This window comes from Rhea pennata, chromosome 22 (genome assembly GCF_028389875.1).
Source record: "Rhea pennata isolate bPtePen1 chromosome 22, bPtePen1.pri, whole genome shotgun sequence".
In the NCBI taxonomy this organism is placed as follows: domain Eukaryota; kingdom Metazoa; phylum Chordata; class Aves; order Rheiformes; family Rheidae; genus Rhea; species Rhea pennata.
In genome coordinates this window covers 1151606-1169248 of record NC_084684.1, presented here as the reverse complement: position 1 = coordinate 1169248, position 17643 = coordinate 1151606, and the positions used below count along the sequence as shown (strand labels likewise).

General features: G+C 50.6%; 1 protein-coding gene and 1 long non-coding RNA gene across 3 annotated transcripts; one reads left to right on the top strand and one right to left on the bottom strand.

Annotated features, from left to right (window-relative positions):
* Nucleotides 1-758: 758 nt before the first annotated feature.
* LOC134150072 (uncharacterized) lies at nucleotides 759-4884 on the bottom strand. Its single transcript, XR_009960582.1, has 3 exons — nucleotides 4611-4884; nucleotides 1973-2098; nucleotides 759-1540 (listed from the first exon to the last, which is right to left on the bottom strand). It is a non-coding gene; the product is annotated as an uncharacterized LOC134150072 (long non-coding RNA).
* Nucleotides 4885-6220: 1336 nt separating this feature from the next.
* On the top strand, nucleotides 6221-17470 carry LOC134149935 (ATP-dependent RNA helicase DDX19B). 2 transcript variants are annotated; one of them, XM_062593281.1, is made up of 12 exons: nucleotides 6221-6385; nucleotides 6602-6650; nucleotides 7130-7183; nucleotides 8087-8222; nucleotides 10549-10641; nucleotides 11318-11420; nucleotides 11816-11930; nucleotides 12333-12510; nucleotides 12862-13099; nucleotides 13809-13971; nucleotides 14818-15009; nucleotides 15605-17470. In XM_062593281.1, exons 1-12 carry the CDS (start codon nucleotides 6329-6331, stop codon nucleotides 15664-15666), a joined length of 1440 nt encoding a protein of 479 aa, XP_062449265.1. In that variant the 5' UTR covers nucleotides 6221-6328; the 3' UTR covers nucleotides 15667-17470. The 2 variants fall into 2 exon arrangements, with proteins under 2 accessions (XP_062449265.1, XP_062449266.1); XM_062593282.1 differs by lacking the exons at nucleotides 6221-6385; nucleotides 6602-6650 and adding an exon at nucleotides 7276-7514 and having other exon boundaries at nucleotides 7134-7183.
* Nucleotides 17471-17643: the final 173 nt, after the last annotated feature.

Sequence of the window (17643 nt, the reverse complement as noted above, 5' to 3'; positions counted from 1 at the left end):
CTGCGCGCTCCGCGCTCTCCTGCCTCGTGCGTGGAAAGGGTTAAGCGAAAAGTCTTTTTCCTGGCAGGGAGGAACACCTTTCCCCGGGGGGGGGGGGATGGGGGTTATTTTTTGCAATTTAGGCCGAGGAGCAGCAGCCCTGGGCGCTCGGTGCTGCGGCGGGACCGGCCCGCAGCTGGCAGCGATTTAGGCGCCTGCTGACGGCCGCGGGAACCGGCTTCTCCTCTGCGTGGGGTCGAGCGGCCCTGCCAGCCCAGGCAGCCAAGCTCTTGTTCTTTTAATTTTTTTTGTTAAGATCCAACCCCCCCACGCACACAATAACACAGGCACTGACGGAGCCGGGAAAGACCCGCGGGGTCCCGCAGCCGGCAGATTGCAGCACCCCGGGGACCCGTGTGAGCCCTAATTTTCACACATCGCCAAGCTCCTTTCTTAATTCCTAATTTATGCACCGTCTCGCTCCGATAACGATTTTCCTTATTATTATTACTCATCTTTGCATACTTTTCCCCACCGCCACCACCTCCATCCCCGACCGCGGGCTTCGTGCCGGGGCTGTCACTCATCCCGGCGGCTGCTTCCTTGCATAACGGCCGCGTGACTCCGGCGCGCCGCCCGCGCCGCCCGCGCCCGCGCTGCCCCGGCCGCTATTTCGGGAGCGCCGAAGCCCACGGGGCGCTGAGGGGCCGCCGCAGCCTCCGCCGGCGGAGCCGCCCCGCCGCGGCCCCGAGCTGGGGGTCCCTCCTCGCGGCCGACTCCGGGCAGAGAAAGGAAAAGGTTTCGGGCAAAGCCGAAATACAGCGTCGCTGTATTATCTCTACCGGCGTTTCCAAAGCTCCGCTCCGAGATTCCCTTCTTGCAACTAAATTGCGGGGAGAAAAGCACTTTTCCGAGTGTTTCCCTGAAAGCGCTTCGCCGGGCGGCGGGACTGGCCGCGCTCGCGCACGTTACCGCCCGGCTCCCGCAGCGCGGGCAGCAGGCAGCGGCCGCGCTCAGCACGTCGCGTTTCCCCGGTTCGAGTTGAACCTGGTTTGAATCTGGTTTGCTGCTTGTTTTTTTTTTTTTTTTTTTTCTGTCCCCTTTCTTTTATAATTTTTGGGGGGAGATATTTCCAACAGGAAATATCCCGTGTGATAGGTGTCTCTTTTTCTGCCCGTATCCCAGCCCTAACGGCTTTCTGCTCCAAGCCCTGCGGAAAGACCCCTCATCTTCCCGTCACCTCAGCCGGTCCGGATCCCAAAAAGGGGAGGCAGAAAGGAAAAAAAAAGGGGGAAACGGTCGATTTGCCTGCAGAGATCTCAAGAGCCCGGGGAGGCGCCGCGGCCGCGGGAAGGCCGCCAAGCGGGGCGCCGGGCCGCCCTCGGCCGCGCGGGGATGCACGACGCTCCCCCCGCCTCGGGGCTCCGCCAGCTCCGACCTGCCTCCTCCTCTTCGCTGACCTCCTGGCACGCTGACACGGTAACGTAGAAGAGGCTCGTTCATCGCTTCCGAGTTGCTGAAAGCCGAAGCGCAGATCCCACGGCAGGTGTTTTTCTGTTCGCTGAGCAAGAGAACAAAGAGAAGTTTTTATTACCTTGCCCTCAATTTAGCTCATCCTTCCGAGCAAAAGCACTCACATCCTCCCGGCAGCCATCCAGAAACGGGCAACGTTTACCGAGCAACCACAGGAATATTTTATTCCAAGCCGTTGCAGTAATTACGATACCCTTAACGCGATAATAACGTCCCTATCTCATCACGCCACGCCGGACTAGTACCAATGACACACGCAAAAACTACCCCTGAGCAACTTCCGCGCTTAGTTTATCGGGAGCACGGCAGAGCTTTCCCTGCCCGCTCCGCGTAAGCCCCTCTCCGCGGGCGGATGCCAGCAGGACGCGCGGCGCCGCAAGCAAACCCGCGGGCGTTCGCTCGCGCAGCTCCGGCCTCGAGGAAAGCCGCGGCTAACGCCGGACGGCTTGTCAGTTCTCACCTTCTTCTCGGCTCCCGGGTCCGTCCTCAGCGCCTTCGGTGAAATCGGTCTTGGCCTCCAGGTGTCGTCCGTTCTCTGCAGGCATCAGGTCACCATGTTCTGCTAAAGCACGAGGCACGCAGAGCTCTGGAAAGGAGGAGGATCGAGCGAAGAGCAGCCTCGGTTAAACGTTAGGTTTGCAAGAGATTGTAAAGGTAGAGTAGGAACGCCGGGCATGGGGCACGGGCAAACCAGAGAGGCTCCGGTTTGCCCCACAGAAGGCCCGACCTCCGACAAGGCTTCCCCGACGTCTCCGAACGTGAGCTAATCCCACCCGGCCCCAGCGGCGTGGGGAACGGTCCCAGGAAGGGGCGAGCGCGGCAGAGAGCAAGCGGAGCCCGCCCACCGCCGCTCGGGATGCGGCAGGATCGCCACCGGCCGGCCCGGCGGAGCGAGCGCGCGGCTCGGCGCCCGCTCGGGGCGGTTAGAGGCTGAGGGCAGGGGAGGTCAGAGAAGAGGAGACAGCAAGGGAAGAGGGCAAAGGACAGATGCCCGAGGACAGGAACCAAGTGGGCTGGGCGATGCTTCTGGAGCACCAACAGCCCGATCTAGGTTGCCCACCTTAACCCCTGCTTGGACGGTGCATGAGAACGTCAGCTGCAGACATGCAATGGCCAGAGAAGCGCAACCAGTGTGGGAAGGGGTGAGATGCCACCAGCACTGTGCTGGGGAACCCTCCACATCACACTTAAATTGCCAAAACAGGCTCCACATCTGGTGAGCAGAGAAACAGCAGGAGCATGGAGGTTGCCGGGAAGTGGTGGTAACATAGCCTGGCTCAGCAGAGGAGCCCCAGCGCTCCCGCTTGCCCGCCAGCTCCGTCCCCAGATCTCCAGGTGGAAGCTGAACTCATCCTCGGAGGGGCTGGTGGCCTCGATCTCCAGGAGCTGAGGAAAACGGTGCCCGTGTGAAAGCCTGAACTGCACCTCCAAAAGGTCTTCTCCTCCAGGAGCTGCAGGAGGCCTCCAACGGGCTCGGCGTGGTGCTGCCAGCCCCCAGCAACCCCAGAGGCGTGAGCTGATGGGAAGACATGAGGCAAACTCTCCTCCTGCTCTGGTGTCCCACACCTCCAGATTGCTTCTGCAAAGGTTGACTGATGCCTCTGGGCTCCTCGTTTAGCAGAGACATTCAGCTGCAAAGCGGCTGCTTCCGCCAACTACACTTCAACTCTTCTCCTGAGCTGGTTTTCCTCCGTTCCAGTTCATCTCCCCCACAGCCTCAAAGGAGACCTTTTGGGGCGCTTTCAGGCCTCAGCCAGCTCCGCAGGGGGATCTGGAGAAGTTGCTAGGCAGCAGCTCTTGCTGAGTGGCTCCTTAATGCTTTATGCAATGATTGACGAGGTCCAGGAGGAGCCAGCGGCAGCAAAATACCTCGGCTTCTCCTATCCTAGTGGTTCCACGTTGTTAAAGCCACCTTTACACGCACACGTCACGGAAGGGACTGAAGGCCAGGTGCGGTGGCAGGGGGGATGGGGGGGAGAAGGACGCCTTAGGGAAGGAGAAAGGGAGAAATGCCAGGAAAATGCTCCATCTCCCAGCTAGGCGCAAAGGGAGGTTCATTACGGAGCTGCCTGATGGTTTCACGCGTCGAGTGGAAGAACGGAGCAAACGCAGGTGACAACAACGTGGTCACTGATACCTCCAGCAGGCCAACAAGACCCCAAAAGGGTGCAGGAAACGTCTCCCTCAGCCCCAGCTGGCTGCAAAGCGGCTACTCCGCTTGGGTGATGCTGAGAAGTTTCAGCGTGCGTTTTCGTTGTACGGTGGAGCAAAAAAAATCAGACTTTTCCTCTTCCCAGGGACGTGAAACAGCGACAGCAAGGGCTGAAGGTCCTCAGAAATGTCTCCTCCAGGTCCAACCTGGGACTATGTCCTGCCCAGGATGCCCAGAGGAAGAGCCCGCTTCCACACAGCCAGGCAAAGAGATTCCCGCAGCTCCGTTTGTATCGATCAACACTGACATCCAGTGGCTCGTCCAGATGATTACGGTCGGCCTTGGGAAAACGTGGAGATCTGCCGGCTCCGGAGGCACCGGCACCACCATGGTGCGAAGCAGGTGTCTCCAAGAGCTCCTCGGCGGCAGTGGCACGGCGGACTCCCACCCGGTTGTGGAAGCGATTGCCTGGCTCCGGATCCCGTATGGGTTTTTACTAGGCAAATAAGCAAATCCGGGGAAAAGCCCTACCTTCCCCATTTCCAGTGCTTGCTAAATGTTTGCCAACTACGGCTTTTGGCTCAAATGAAGAAAATAACATATGCCGGAAAAAAAAATCCCGGGATTCATACCAACAAGTCCGGGAGCTGAGACGTATTTATTGATAAAACAGAGCGGGATCCAACACGGAGGCTCAAAGCAGGCGCGAGGCTTCAGGGAAGAGCAGCGCAGCTTGCCGGGGCCAAGGGGCACGCGGAGGCGGGAGGGACGCCGGATCCGCCGCGGGAGCAGCTCCCCTCCGCGGTTCCTCGAGGAGGACGAGCCGCGCCGGACGCGAGCCGACGAGCCGGCTCAGGGATCCGGCACGCCCGCGTCACCGGCTGCTTCTCGCGTATAAAACACGCCCGGAGAGGGCACCAAGGAAATAAGGAGTTTTTGCGCTTACCCTTTTTCGAAGGAGGACAAGCGGAAAGCGGAGTTCGGCCTCGTCGGAAACGCGGCGTCCGAGCCGGCCGCCGGGTGAGGCGAGAGCAGCTCGGGGCGCCCAGCGAAGCGGCCGAGCGGCGCAGGAGCTCGTTGGGTTAACGAGAACACGAACGAGCAGAACGGGGGATCAGTGAGGGTGCGCAGCGGCCGCCTCGGGCGCCAGCCCCCCAGCCGGATCTGACGCCAGCCCCATAGCCCACAGCTTGTCCCAATCCCGGCTTCAGAGCCGGGCCCCAGCCCCACAGTCAGGAGCCAGTCCCACAACCCACAGCCAGCTCAGAGCCCAGCCCCACAGCCCAGCCCCAGCCCCACAGCCTGGCCAGACCTCAGCCCCACTGCCTGGTCCCAGCCCCACAGCCAGGTCAGGCCTCAGCCCCACAACCTGGCCCTGGCCCCAGAGCCGGGCCTGACTCCCGTCCCACAGACAGGTCCCAGCCCCACAGCCAGGCCAGACCAGACTCCAGTCCCACAGCCTGGCCTCAGCCCCACAACCTGGCCCCAGCCCCAGAGCCGGGCCTGACCCCAGTCCCAGAGCCGGGCCCCAGCCCCAACAGCTAGGCCAGACCAGACCAGACCCCAGTCCCACAGCCTGGTCCCAGTCCCACAACCAGGCCAGGCCAGGCCTCAGCCCTATAGCCAGGCCCCAGCCCCACAGCCTGGCCAGACCCCAACCCCATAGCCAGACCCCAGTGCCACAGCCTGGTCCCAGCCCCACAGCCTGGCCAGACCCCAGTCCCACAGCCTGGTCCCAGTCCCACAACCAGGCCAGGCCAGGCCTCAGCCCTATAGCCAGGCCCCAGCCCCACAGCCTGGCCAGACCCCAACCCCATAGCCAGACCCCAGTGCCACAGCCTGGTCCCAGCCCCACAGCCTGGCCAGACCCCAGTCCCACAGCCTGGTCCCAGTCCCACAACCAGGCCAGGCCAGGCCTCAGCCCTATAGCCAGGCCCCAGCCCCACAGCCTGGCCAGACCCCAACCCCATAGCCAGACCCCAGTGCCACAGCCTGGTCCCAGCCCCACAGCCTGGCCAGACCCCAGTCCCACAGCCTGGTCCCAGCCCCACAGCTAGGCCAAGCCTCAGCCCCACAACCTGGCCCTGGCCCCAGAGCCGGGCCTGACCCCAGTCCCACAGCTAGGCCAGACCAGACCCCAGACCGCAGTCCCGCAGCCTGGTCCCAGCCCCACAGCTAGGCCAGGCCTCAGCCCCACAACCTGGCCCCAGGGCCAGAGCCGGGCCTGACCCCAGGGCCAGACCCAGGCCCCAGCCCCACCGCTAGGCCAGACCAGACCCCAGTCCCACAACCAGGCCAGGCCTCAGCCCCACAGCCAGGCCTCAGCCCCACAGCCAGGCCTAACGCCACAGCTCGGCCAGGCCCCGCCCCGCCCCCGGGGCCAGGCCCCGCCCCCGGGACCAGGCCCCGCCCCCTCACGCGCCGCCGCGTGTGTGTGTGTGGGGCGGGGGGGGGTCGGAACGCTCGTCGCGCGGAACGGCGGCGCCGCGGCGGTCGTTGCCGGGCGGGCGCCGCTGAGGGCGGCGCGGGCGGCGCAGGCGCCCTCCGCGCGCCCGGCGCCATTGCGGCTGGTGGCGGCGAGCCCGGCCGCAGCGCTGCGCCCGCCGCCTCCCCCCCCGCCCCCCGGCCGGCCCTTCCCTCCTTCCTTCCCCCCCCCACCCCGCCATGGCCACCGACTCCTGGGCTCTGGCCGTGGACGAGCAGGAAGCGGCCGCCGAGTCGGTGAGCGCCGGCGGGGAGGGAGCGGGGGCGGCGGGGCCTGGGCGCGCTCCGGTAACGGCTCCCGGCGGCCGTTGGCGCCGCCTCGCGCGGGGGGTGGGGGGAGGCTCCCCTCCCCCCCCCCCAAAAAAAAAACCCAAATCCCCCTTTTCTCTGTGACTTTCCCCGTTCCCCTCCGAGGTCCCCCGGCCGCGCTCACGGGTTTTGTTCTTCTTACAGCTGAGCAATTTACACCTGAAGGAGGAAAAAACTAAGCCGGATTCCAACGGTGAGTCACAGCCCCAGGGCTGGGCCCGGGGTGGGGGTGTGTGGGGGGTGATGTTCGTGCTCTTCCCACGTGTTTTGGCCTCTCGATGCCAAGTGCAATTCCTCGTTAGTCAATAAAATTGCAGCGGAAAGGAGCGTAAAACAGAGGTTAAGCAGTAGCTTAGGCGAAATATCCAGCTCACGTCCTTGTTCCACGGGGCTGGCGCTTTGTAGTCATGTTCTGGCACGCTCAAATAGCTGTTAAAGCAAAATGTCTTGGCACGGTTGACTCGGAACAAGCTTCAGCGTCGCTTCGTTTATACGGGGTGAGCCATAACCTGGGCGCCCGCAGCGCGCTGACAGCAGGGCTCTTCTAATCACGACGGCGACCTGCTCCGTGGCTTTTGCACGGGGTTTAAAAACACAGTTTCCAAAGGCGTGGGCTTCTGCTGTTGCATCGGGGCACTGTCTCATGTCTGCCCCACCACTCTTTGAATTTAGGTGCCGTTGTCAAAACAGATGACAACGTGGAGAAGACGGAGGATGAGGAAAAAGGTAAGTGTCCTTTGGGGAAAGTATTTTGGAGCGGAACGTTGAAAAGAAATTAATGTTGCGTATACTTAAATTAAGTCTACCTTATGTCTCAGGATGGATGATCTTGTATCCTGCCCAAAGGACTTAATTGTAAGGCATGTCCTTCCTCCATAATACTTTTAAAGCCACTGGGTCCTGTAATAACTTGGGAGACTGCTGGATTAGGATGGAGAAAAATAAGGGGATAGCAGTGTCCTCAAAGGCAGGACTGGATACAGCAGCGGTTGGATAACCTGGAGCTGGAATTTCTGTAGCAACCAGCGTGTTGCGTTTATGAAATGACTGTTCAGAGGTGGGTAATGTCTCTAAATCCTTTAGAAGGTGACTTAAGAGGAACATGCTTTGGAAAACAGAGTTCTTGGCAAAACCCCATGGTGCAACAGTTCAGCCTTACGTTTTAAACCGAACCTACCCTCAGCTCTCGAGTGTATTAGAATCTCTCAGAGTACTTTGTCCTTCAATTTTCTTTAAAACAAACAAAACGTAAAAGGTATCTGCCCACGTGTCAGATAATAGCGAGGCTTAAAGCGGCTTTTAACCCTGTCCCACCTTCCAGTTAGATGCTGTGCTGTGGTATCTTAAGCAAGCAGAGTACTGGGTATGTTAAGATGGCTCTGACCCCTTGAAACAGTGCTTGCTTTGGTTTGCCTTCTGAAATATAGAATGTGAGCCTCTAGGAACTGTGATAGATGTTTCACTCAGCAGCTTTTGGCTCTTTTATGACACTGCTTTATAATAAGAGAGTTGCAGTATTTTCTGGTTTGGATGCCTCCTGTCCTTTTTAAACCGGCTCAGTAATGCAGCGTTTCCATGGGTGTAACACTCTAGATGGGCCACATATTTTTTAATCTCCTTTTTCTACAGAGGACAGAGCTGCCCAGTCCTTGTTAAACAAGCTAATTCGCAGTAACTTGGTTGACACAACAAATCAAGTGGAAGTGCTGCAGAGGGATCCCACGTCGCCTCTATACTCTGTGAAGTCTTTTGAGGAATTGCGACTGTAAGTGCCTGTTTGTTCAACGATGCTAGAAGACGAATGCAGTGATGAACCAGCTGTAAACAGCGATGTCTCTGGATTGAGCTGTTGGAGCCTGGGTACAGAAGTATTAAATAGGCTCCGTTATAGTTGAGTTTTACACCTTATTATTTGGCCTGCACCTGTAGGCAGCCTGGTTGAGAGTTGTTTGCTTGCTTTCCCATGGCCTGGGATGAGACCACAAGAGCAGATGTCAGTTTGGAGCGGGTCAGGCAGTTGGAGTCTCGCCTCATGCCCTATTTGATTTCCTGCCAGTGTAGGAGGTATCACTGGTTTCTGTTTCAGGTAGCCAGAAATTTGTCATTAACAAGTCAGCATATTGTGTGTTGTATTTTTAAGTGCGAGCAATGAGGAGAATTATTTTTGTCTTGGTGTCTTGTGACGGTTTTCATCTTTTTCTGTGTTTTATTGCTCCTGAATGTGCACTTAAAAAAAAAAAAAAAAAAAAAAATCAGCCATGACCAGGCTTCCCACCTTGAAATGTTAGAGCGTTGTTTGAATTCCTCGATGTTTGCGGTTGAAAGTCTACGAAAAAGCTTGTATCATGTAGTATCTGTAAGCATCATCTTTCAAAAGCCAAACAGTCCACGCGACTTAATGATGGGGGCAGTCAGACCAATTGAGTCTTTTTTTGTTGTTGTTGTTTTGTTATGAGTTGGTATATCCTTGACAACTGTTTCAGAGAGCTGGGCTTTGTATGTCCTTGCTCTGAACCGCGCAAGGTTACCTTTTCAAAGAGCTTTTGTTTGAGTTGCTGTCTGAAAGTAATATGCGCTTTTTAAAAAGCACGTTGTGCTGAATAGCAAGTTCTTAACAGCAGGAAAGTGGAGGCAGGAAAACTGACTTGCTCTGAATAGAAAGTGCTTACTTCTGAACAACACTAACAGCGCTCCGGTGAGCTCTCGGATGTCATCAGCTGGGAATTTACTAACAGCATAACCTGCATTTTAGGTTGTTCTTGAATCTCTTTTTGTATATCCGACTATCCGCCGAGACTAGAAAGCTAACTTGCAGAAATAGCAATTGAGAAGCATTTAAGGGTCAGCACTGTCACTGCACGCTTCCATTTGAACACAGGGTTACAACCTGTGCAGACCACTAGGTCAAGTCATGCCGAACTAAGCTTATCTGTCACGTACTGGTTTTGTGCATAAAGCTTGTATTACTATGATAAGAAGTCAATATATGTTACAGAATCCATCGTGACGGAAGTCTTTGTAATGATTTTATGACATGAAACATTCTATTTTGTGTGTATAGAGGCTGCTTTGTCCCATATTTGAGTCCTCAAGGCGTGATAACTTTGGCACTAAGATGAGGCGTTGCTAAGGAAAAGGGATTGACCTACAGGATAGGATTAATGGTCTCTGCTCTGGAATCATCAAGAGTGTCTGCAAAGCTGCTTTAGAAAATGCAAGAAACCCAACACTAGCACTCAGAGGTGTAATACAAAGTTCTCTAGGTAGTCACAAAAGGCAGACATGTAAATTGACTTATTAAGCAGATTTTTTTACACAGCTTTCATTCCAAATATTACTCTGCTTTTCTTTGCTTGGTGCTTCCAGGTACTGATTGTAGTCAGTCATTACGGTGATTATAGCAAGTACCTCGAAAACGGCAACTCCAGGTCCAGGCTAGGAGCCCGAGAGCTGTGCTGGCCTTTCCTCACCTGGAAAGGCGACTGACCCTAAAACGCTTCCTTTATTGGTGGACATTGTCTCTTGAGCTCTCTGCATTTGTGCTTGCTTAACTTGAAACCTCACAGTGTGCATGGTTGCCTTGAATGACTTGCGTCTCATTGAAGAGTCATTGGGTAAAATAGAGACACGTTATACTTCATCGTTTTAGCTAAACGTAAAGTTGACTTGTTTGTTTTAAAAACATTTTGCTGTCAGAATAATTTTACTCTCTTTTGTGAGGCATAATTTTGAAAGCAGAGTGGTGCTGCTCCTACTTTTAAATATAAAAGGTTTTCTTTGCTATTCCTGCTCAAATAGAGGTATGTAGATTTTTTTTATGGGTAAGACGGTACATTTTGAATAGGAAGTCTTTTCTGATATGCCCACAACTTCCTATCAGCTAAGACGGTAACTGAGATGGAAAATGGTTTGAAGCAATAGGTTAGCTGTTTCCTGGTACTGGGTGACGCTCTTGGGCCTACGGGGAATTAACACTGAGTTGCCAATGACCTTTATTAAGTTCTCATCAAAACACAGCCTGTTGGTACGGTATGGCTGCTTAGCTCGAAGATGTTTGAAGGCGTAGCTGAAAAACATTCCTTTCTTTTCAGGAAACCGCAGCTTCTGCAAGGAGTCTATGCCATGGGCTTCAACAGACCATCTAAGATACAAGAGAATGCCCTGCCCATGATGCTTGCTGAACCGTATGTACCCATATTTTCTACTCCCTTTGCGCTCCGGGAGGATTTGAAAGACTTACTATGCTCTTATTAGACTTCCCCTGTGGATGGGAGGATGGTGAAGGGGTTCCCATGCTATGGTACTTCTGTGGCCTTGAGCCACGTGACAGCAGCCCTAGATTTGCCCTTTTCTTAGGACAGGCACTAAACACTCGGTGGCAGTGAAGATACTGCCTCTATGTTAGGCCAAGATAAACGTGATTTTTCCTAGTAGGGGAGAAATAATAAGGCTGTTACAGAACATTGCTTTGAAAATCCTACCTAGGTGGGAGTAGTTGCAATGCTGCGGATTGTCTGCTGTGGCTGGTTGGTTTTCCTCTCTGCGCCTCTGAGCTGAAATATGTGAAATATTAAAACACTAGGGGGAGATGTGCAAAATGGAAAAGTGCTGCCAGATTGTAGCAGTTTTCCTTAGAAATCTAGTGGTCAAGGTTGTTTGCGCTGAGAGTTGGTAGAGGGTGGAAACTAACTTCTGCCCTGTGAATACAGAAAATTGAAAAATCTCAATATACTGAAATGCTTGTGCCTGCCACTCGCTACATTTTCTTTCTTGCTCATCCCCACGAGAATGTTTTTTTTGTGTGGTTCCTTTTGTTGAGCTCGTGCCAGCATTTAAAGTGTCTGCTCTGTGTTGCTGTAGCCCACAGAACTTGATCGCACAATCTCAGTCTGGTACTGGTAAGACAGCTGCCTTCGTCTTAGCCATGCTCAGTCGTGTTGAACCTGGGAACAAGTATCCACAGGTAAATGTTTCTGGAGTATAACTCTTTTCTGAGGTTTGGTGGTAGTGCAGTGCCACCTAGTGAAGATGCTGTGGGTTTTCTATCTTTTTGGTTTGTTAGATTGTTTTTTTTTTTTTCTAATGAGTCCTTAGATAGCTACTAGACCTCTTATCACTACTTAGCAGAATATCTGTGCTCTTGAGTCTTAAGTTTCAGAATTGCACACAGAAAGGCAGTAGCTAGATGATTGCGTGCATAGGAACTAATTTCCAAAGTTTAAGAATCCAGAACTGGATGAGCTTTCAGAAACATGTTCATCTTCAGTAAAATTTTTCTAAGGATTTTAAAAAGCAAGTGTGAAAATGTAGCCCAGGAAGTTGATCATCTCAAATTCATTAATCTCTCTGTCTCTTTAGTGTTTGTGCCTTTCCCCAACATACGAGCTGGCACTTCAAACAGGAAAAGTGATTGAACAGATGGGAAAGTTTTATCCAGAGCTGAAGCTTGCGTATGCTGTCCGAGGCAATAAATGTGAGTAAGGTGAAATACCACCGACAGGTTATTCTGTTGGGCTTGGTGTCAGACTCCAGCACAACCAACTCACCTTCTCGCTAGTACAGGATCTATATAGAACATAAACTTGGTATAATGGGAGTTAACTCGGAGCGGGGCAGGGGTGCCACTGGGACAACAAGTCTGTTGGGTTTTGGATTTTACCAGAATTTCTTCCTTAACACAAGCACAGCTAAATACTAGGAGCTGTATTGTGTCTGATTTCATAGCTTCTATGGGTAGTTTGTGCAGACTGTAGATGTAGTCTAACACCTGCAGTTAGAAGAACTGTTCTGTTAAATTTTTCAAAATGAAAAGAAGCAGTGGGCCTTGTATGCTTCATATAGTCATCTGTAAATTAATTCTTTTCTGTTTTGGCAGTGGAGAGGGGTCAGAAGATTTCTGAGCAGATTGTAATTGGCACGCCTGGCACTGTGCTGGACTGGTGTTCCAAACTGAAATTCATAGATCCCAAGAAAATCAAAGTGTTTGTCTTGGATGAGGCTGATGTGATGATAGCGACCCAGGGCCATCAAGATCAAAGCATCCGCATTCAGAGGTAAGGACTTCCTGAGGATGGGAGATGGTTATCATTCCTCTCAATGACAGTTACGTGTTTTGTAATGTAGAGGCAGCAGGGCTAGGTTCTCGACTGGCGTCTTTACCAGTAAAGCAGCAATATTAGAATCATTTAGCTCTAATTCAGATGATTAATGGAGAAAATGTCAAGGCATGACAGGTAGTTTAATTTTCTTAAGCAATAAAAACTGTGTCCCAAGATCACAGTTCATTCATTTGTAGATGCTATTGGCCCACGTGGGGATGATCAGGTACTAGTAAGATGAGTTTTGGGCTTTCCAGAGACTGAAATGGTTCCGAGGACTCCTCTCCACATTGCTCTTTCTTGCAGAATGCTCCCCAGAGACTGCCAGATGCTTCTGTTTTCAGCTACTTTTGAAGATTCTGTGTGGAAGTTTGCTCAAAAAGTTGTTCCTGATCCAAACATTATCAAACTGAAGCGAGAGGAGGAAACACTGGACACTATTAAACAGTACTACGTTCTGTGCAATAACAGAGACGAAAAGTTCCAGGCTCTCTGTAATATCTATGGCGCTATCACCATTGCCCAGGCCATGATCTTCTGTCATGTGAGTCCTTCTGGGAAATGCTAGTCCCAACAACCCCCTTAGTGTCTGTCAGTGTTAAGAAACTGGCCAGGCATCATCATCATCATCATCATCAATCATTTTGGCTACTGTAACTCTTTTAAAAAAAACAATGCTGACAGTGCCAGAACAGCCATGTAAAACTGGCATAGACTATATAAAGGGAAAAAACATGTATTTGGCGTTTGCTGCAGCAATCTGCTTCTGTGCAGTCTCAAGATGTAATGATATTGGACAATCAGAGCTTGGGAAACCAACGTAATTGGAAACCGTTCAGTTCAGCACAGCGTAAAGCCTGTCTTGAGTGGTTTTACAACTACGTTCAGCTCGAACTCTTTCCAACTTGACTAGTTTCATCTTTGTTTTCTTGGCCATGCTTGTGCATTTTTATCGTACATGTGTAACACAACTACTCTCCCTTGTAGAGTGAAAGCTGAGGATCAGAGTACAAAGACGATGCATGATTTTCTTGTACAAAAAGTTCTTGTGGTGGTAGATGCATATTTTTTTCTCATGTGAGTGCTGGAAGCACTGCATTTTTAATGGAGAGAGGGCAGCCATAGCACTTCTGGAGCCATTTCGAAACGTAAAAATAAGCAGCTGCGAAACTCTCAGTCTACCTAAGAGAGGTTTCTTGTTGCTTCCAGTTTTAAAACTTCTTTCCAAAGACAGGCCTAACTTTGTGTTTCAGACTCGGAAGACGGCTGGCTGGCTGGCAGCAGAGCTCTCGAAGGAAGGCCACCAGGTGGCATTGCTCAGCGGCGAAATGATGGTAGAGCAAAGAGCTGCAGTGATAGAGCGTTTCCGAGAGGGCAAAGAGAAAGTGCTGGTGACCACGAACGTCTGTGCCAGAGGTAGGAACAGCAGAGCTGGGCCGGGGAGGAGCAGAAGCAGCACTTGAGATGAGATAGTGCTGGCCAACGTGCAGAAAGGAGTTGTAAGCTATAGTGCTCCAGTCTGGACTAATTAGTGTCCTTAAACTAATTCCAGGACTTCTGGACTGTAGCTGCTGGCTTTCTGTGTGTGTGTATCAAGATGCCTGTGGGCACACACAGGATTACTTGTAGGCTTCCTGCAGCTTGAGGTGAAAAATTCCATCCCGTGACATTTTTATACTCCTGTCATGAAGCATCTGGTAGCTGTTCTTAGCCTTGCTTGTACCGATGACCTTAAAACATTTGAAACAAACTTGTTTCCAAACAAGGAAATCTGAAAGATACTGAACTCCAGGAACAATTTGTGATGCAACTTAAGAGCTAGAACAGTTGAGACAACATAGTACTTTAGAAGCCAAAAGGTCTTTATAGCTACTAAGAGGAGGAGGGAGTTTCCGGTAGGAGTACATGAGGCTTCCTAAGCGTTGGGTAAAGCGGAGCAGCTTGACTGTTTTCCCATTATCTGTTTTAATGGGATTCTCTGGTGTAGTAGTTTGATGGTTTTGATTTCCAACTACTTCATAAATATGTTGTGGAAAAGATCCATTTCCAGTGGTACCTATAGCCACTCTTGGTGTTGCTTCAGATGTTGAGACTGGCTTTTAATTCTTCCCTAATCTCAAGGACAACCGTGCTGCCGCTCTCAAAGCTGTTAGAAATCCTGCCACTCAGTAACTAGGTGTTGTGAGCAAGGTGCACACAGCTCAGGACAGAGGCTGTTTCTGCTCAAAAATTCAATTGTAATCTGATGCTTTCTTTTATCAGGGATTGATGTAGAGCAAGTCTCCGTTGTTATCAATTTTGACCTTCCTGTGGATAAGGATGGCAACCCAGATAATGAGACTTATCTGCACCGAATTGGGCGTACAGGTCGTTTCGGCAAGCGAGGACTGGCTATTAACATGGTGGACAGCAAGCACAGCATGAATATTCTCAACAGAATCCAGGAACACTTCAGTATGTACTCTCATACCTTTTTCTTTCTCTAAACTTGATGATATTCAGGAGAATTTTGACTAGCTGTATGCTGAGCAGCTCTGATGCTAATGGATATTTGTCAAGGCTCAAGCCGAAGAGGACATCAGCTGCATTTTGCGCTGCAGTTGGCTCCAAAAGAATGATTTGAGAAAAGCAGCTGTGCAACAAATAGTACTTGTTCCTTTTCAAGTGGGCAATGAGCCGTTCCCAGATAAAATTCTTCACTTGAGCGCAAAGCAGTGTTTACAGGGCAGTATCACAGGTGCATGACAAGTATCTACATGTAACTTAGGATTGCGAGCTGCTGAAGTAAGATATGGCCAGAGATTAGTGGTGTTGTCTGTGTTTGCTGGCTACCTGGATAGTCCTTAAAATGGACATTCCAGAGATGATACAGTATCCCGGTGGACCTTTTAGTAAAGAAAAATGTGTATGTTGCAGTGTTAAAACCCAAATGAATATTTTGTGGATAAACCTGACTTCCCTGAGACCAGCTGAAGAATGCAGCTTTCTCTTCTGTGCTGTTAAACTGTATCTAACCAGCTTCTGGGTTTCTTTTTTTTTTCTTTTCCAGACAAAAAAATAAACAAATTGGATACTGACGACTTGGATGAAATTGAGAAGATAAATAACTGAAGTACAGCTGCTAGAACTGGTGTGTACCCTGCTGTGGAAGCTCTCCCACTACAATTGGATCAGTGTTCAGATTGGCACGCCTCTCAGCTAGTCCCGAAAAGGACTCTTAAGATACGAGTACACAAAAATTACCTCATTTTAAAAATTGCAGTTGGACTTAAAATTGTGCAACTATGGGGAGGAAGAGGCAATGTTTACAGAAGCTTTTAACATTTCTTAGTTTAGCCTTAAAATGGGAAAATATTTTGAATTCTCAGAAATACACTTGCCAAAAAATTGGCACAATGTAACTATCTAAAATAAACAAAAAAATGCTTTATTGCCTTTAATTGGGATGAAGTTCAGCCTAAATATGATCAGTTAAAATTCAACAGCCAAATATATAATGGACATGGATTAAAAGAAAAACAAGGCAGCTGATTTTTGGCTAAAAACTCAACTTGTACGAAATAGGATGTCATTCTCTTTGGCGCTCCCTGAGCTCTTAAGACTCATTACTGGCTTCCTGATGGATTTGCCCTGCTTTTCCTTGAGTAGATTGTCCAAAGGATGTCTGCGGTAGCTCATCCTCTCAAACACAGGTGCTGTGTTGCTTTTGCTGGGCAGTATTTTGTTTTAATTTGTCCTTAATTTGTTAGAATGGCCACTATAAGTAAAGCGGTGCAGTGGTGAAAGTGCTTGATTAAGTACTCTAGAAGTTAATTTGAAGCATTTAACCTTGCCAAACTGTAGGTGGGTAGGGAGGGAAGGGAGGGGTAGCGTAAAGGGAATTGTACTAATTAATTTTCTGAATAAATTCACCTCTGTAAAATGCTAGTGTCTTTTGAAGTGGGGGTTAGTCATCTTTTAGGCAGATGGTGCCAGTTCTAAGATGCTGCTGTGAAGCTCCACATGAAGTAACACATGGAACTGCTGGACTTCACTGATCAGTAGAAACGAGAATATTTATCTGGCTTAAAAAAAAATCATGATAGCTTGTATTGACCAAAAAGTACTGTTAGAACACCAAATTTACCTGTTACAGTATGTTTCAGTACCAGAGTCTTGAGTTAAATTGCTCGGCCAAATCACAGATGGGAAGCACTCCACTTTCACTGTGCTAATAGTGCAAAGCAGACAGGTCATCAGTCCCTTGCCCCAAGGTGATCCTTGCCAGAGGTGGTGTTATTTACAACTGCTGTGTTTGGGCTTTTAGTTCAGTTGGGACCATTTTAGTGCGCACAACTGAAAGTTTGTGGGTTGTTCCCCCAGCCCGGTTTCCAGGACACGTTAGGCTTGTGAACTAGAACTTGGTGCGCAGTTCTTTTGGGAAAGTGGGACATGCGTGAGCAGCCATCAGCCTGCTACTCAGTGCAGGAATCACTTCAAAACAAATGTATAAATTGTAAATTTAACTAGGAATTTTCTTTGCAATTTTGGCCATCATATTCTGTTCAAAGACAGGAACATGGATCCTTTTACCAAGTAAAAAAAGGCTCATTTAAAATGTACCTAAAATTTTAGGAAATTGTGCACCCTTTTATCAATTTGTATAAAGGCTTTAGTGAAAAAAACTGTTAAAATTAAACTTTTTGTATTCTGGGGTGTATCTATTTTTATTCTGTTGGAAACCTATTTAAAGTGGCAGGTGAGTGAGTGCTTGCGTGTAGAGTGGAAGACTTGTTTCAATCACCTACTTTAATAGTACAGCTGAATGACCTCGTGACAGCAGTGCGTTGGGTTGAATTGTCATGAAAGCTGCTGCTGGTCCTGTGTGCTGTTTCTAATGTACTTTGAATTGGAATAAAGAACACATACTGAACAATGCCTCAACTAATTTTTTTGCTTGGATACCTTCTTGTTCTTTAAAAGCCTTAGGTAAGGACCTTACCATTGCAGTCGAGGTTGCTTTTTGGTTGTGTTCTGGTTAAAGAATCAGCCTCTGTATGTTTCCAAAGCTCTGCAGTGGTCACTCTTTCTCTGATCATTGATAGCAGG

Excerpts from the sequence above, each read along its gene's own strand:
- LOC134149935 (XM_062593281.1), top strand. The coding sequence starts at position 6,329 with ATGGCCACCGACTCCTGGGCTCTGGCCGTGGACGAGCAGGAAGCGGCC. Across the intron at positions 7,184-8,086 it reads GACGGAGGATGAGGAAAAAG|AGGACAGAGCTGCCCAGTCC; the intron begins GTAAGTGTCCTT and ends CTTTTTCTACAG. Across the intron at positions 11,931-12,332 it reads TGCTGTCCGAGGCAATAAAT|TGGAGAGGGGTCAGAAGATT; the intron begins GTGAGTAAGGTG and ends CTGTTTTGGCAG.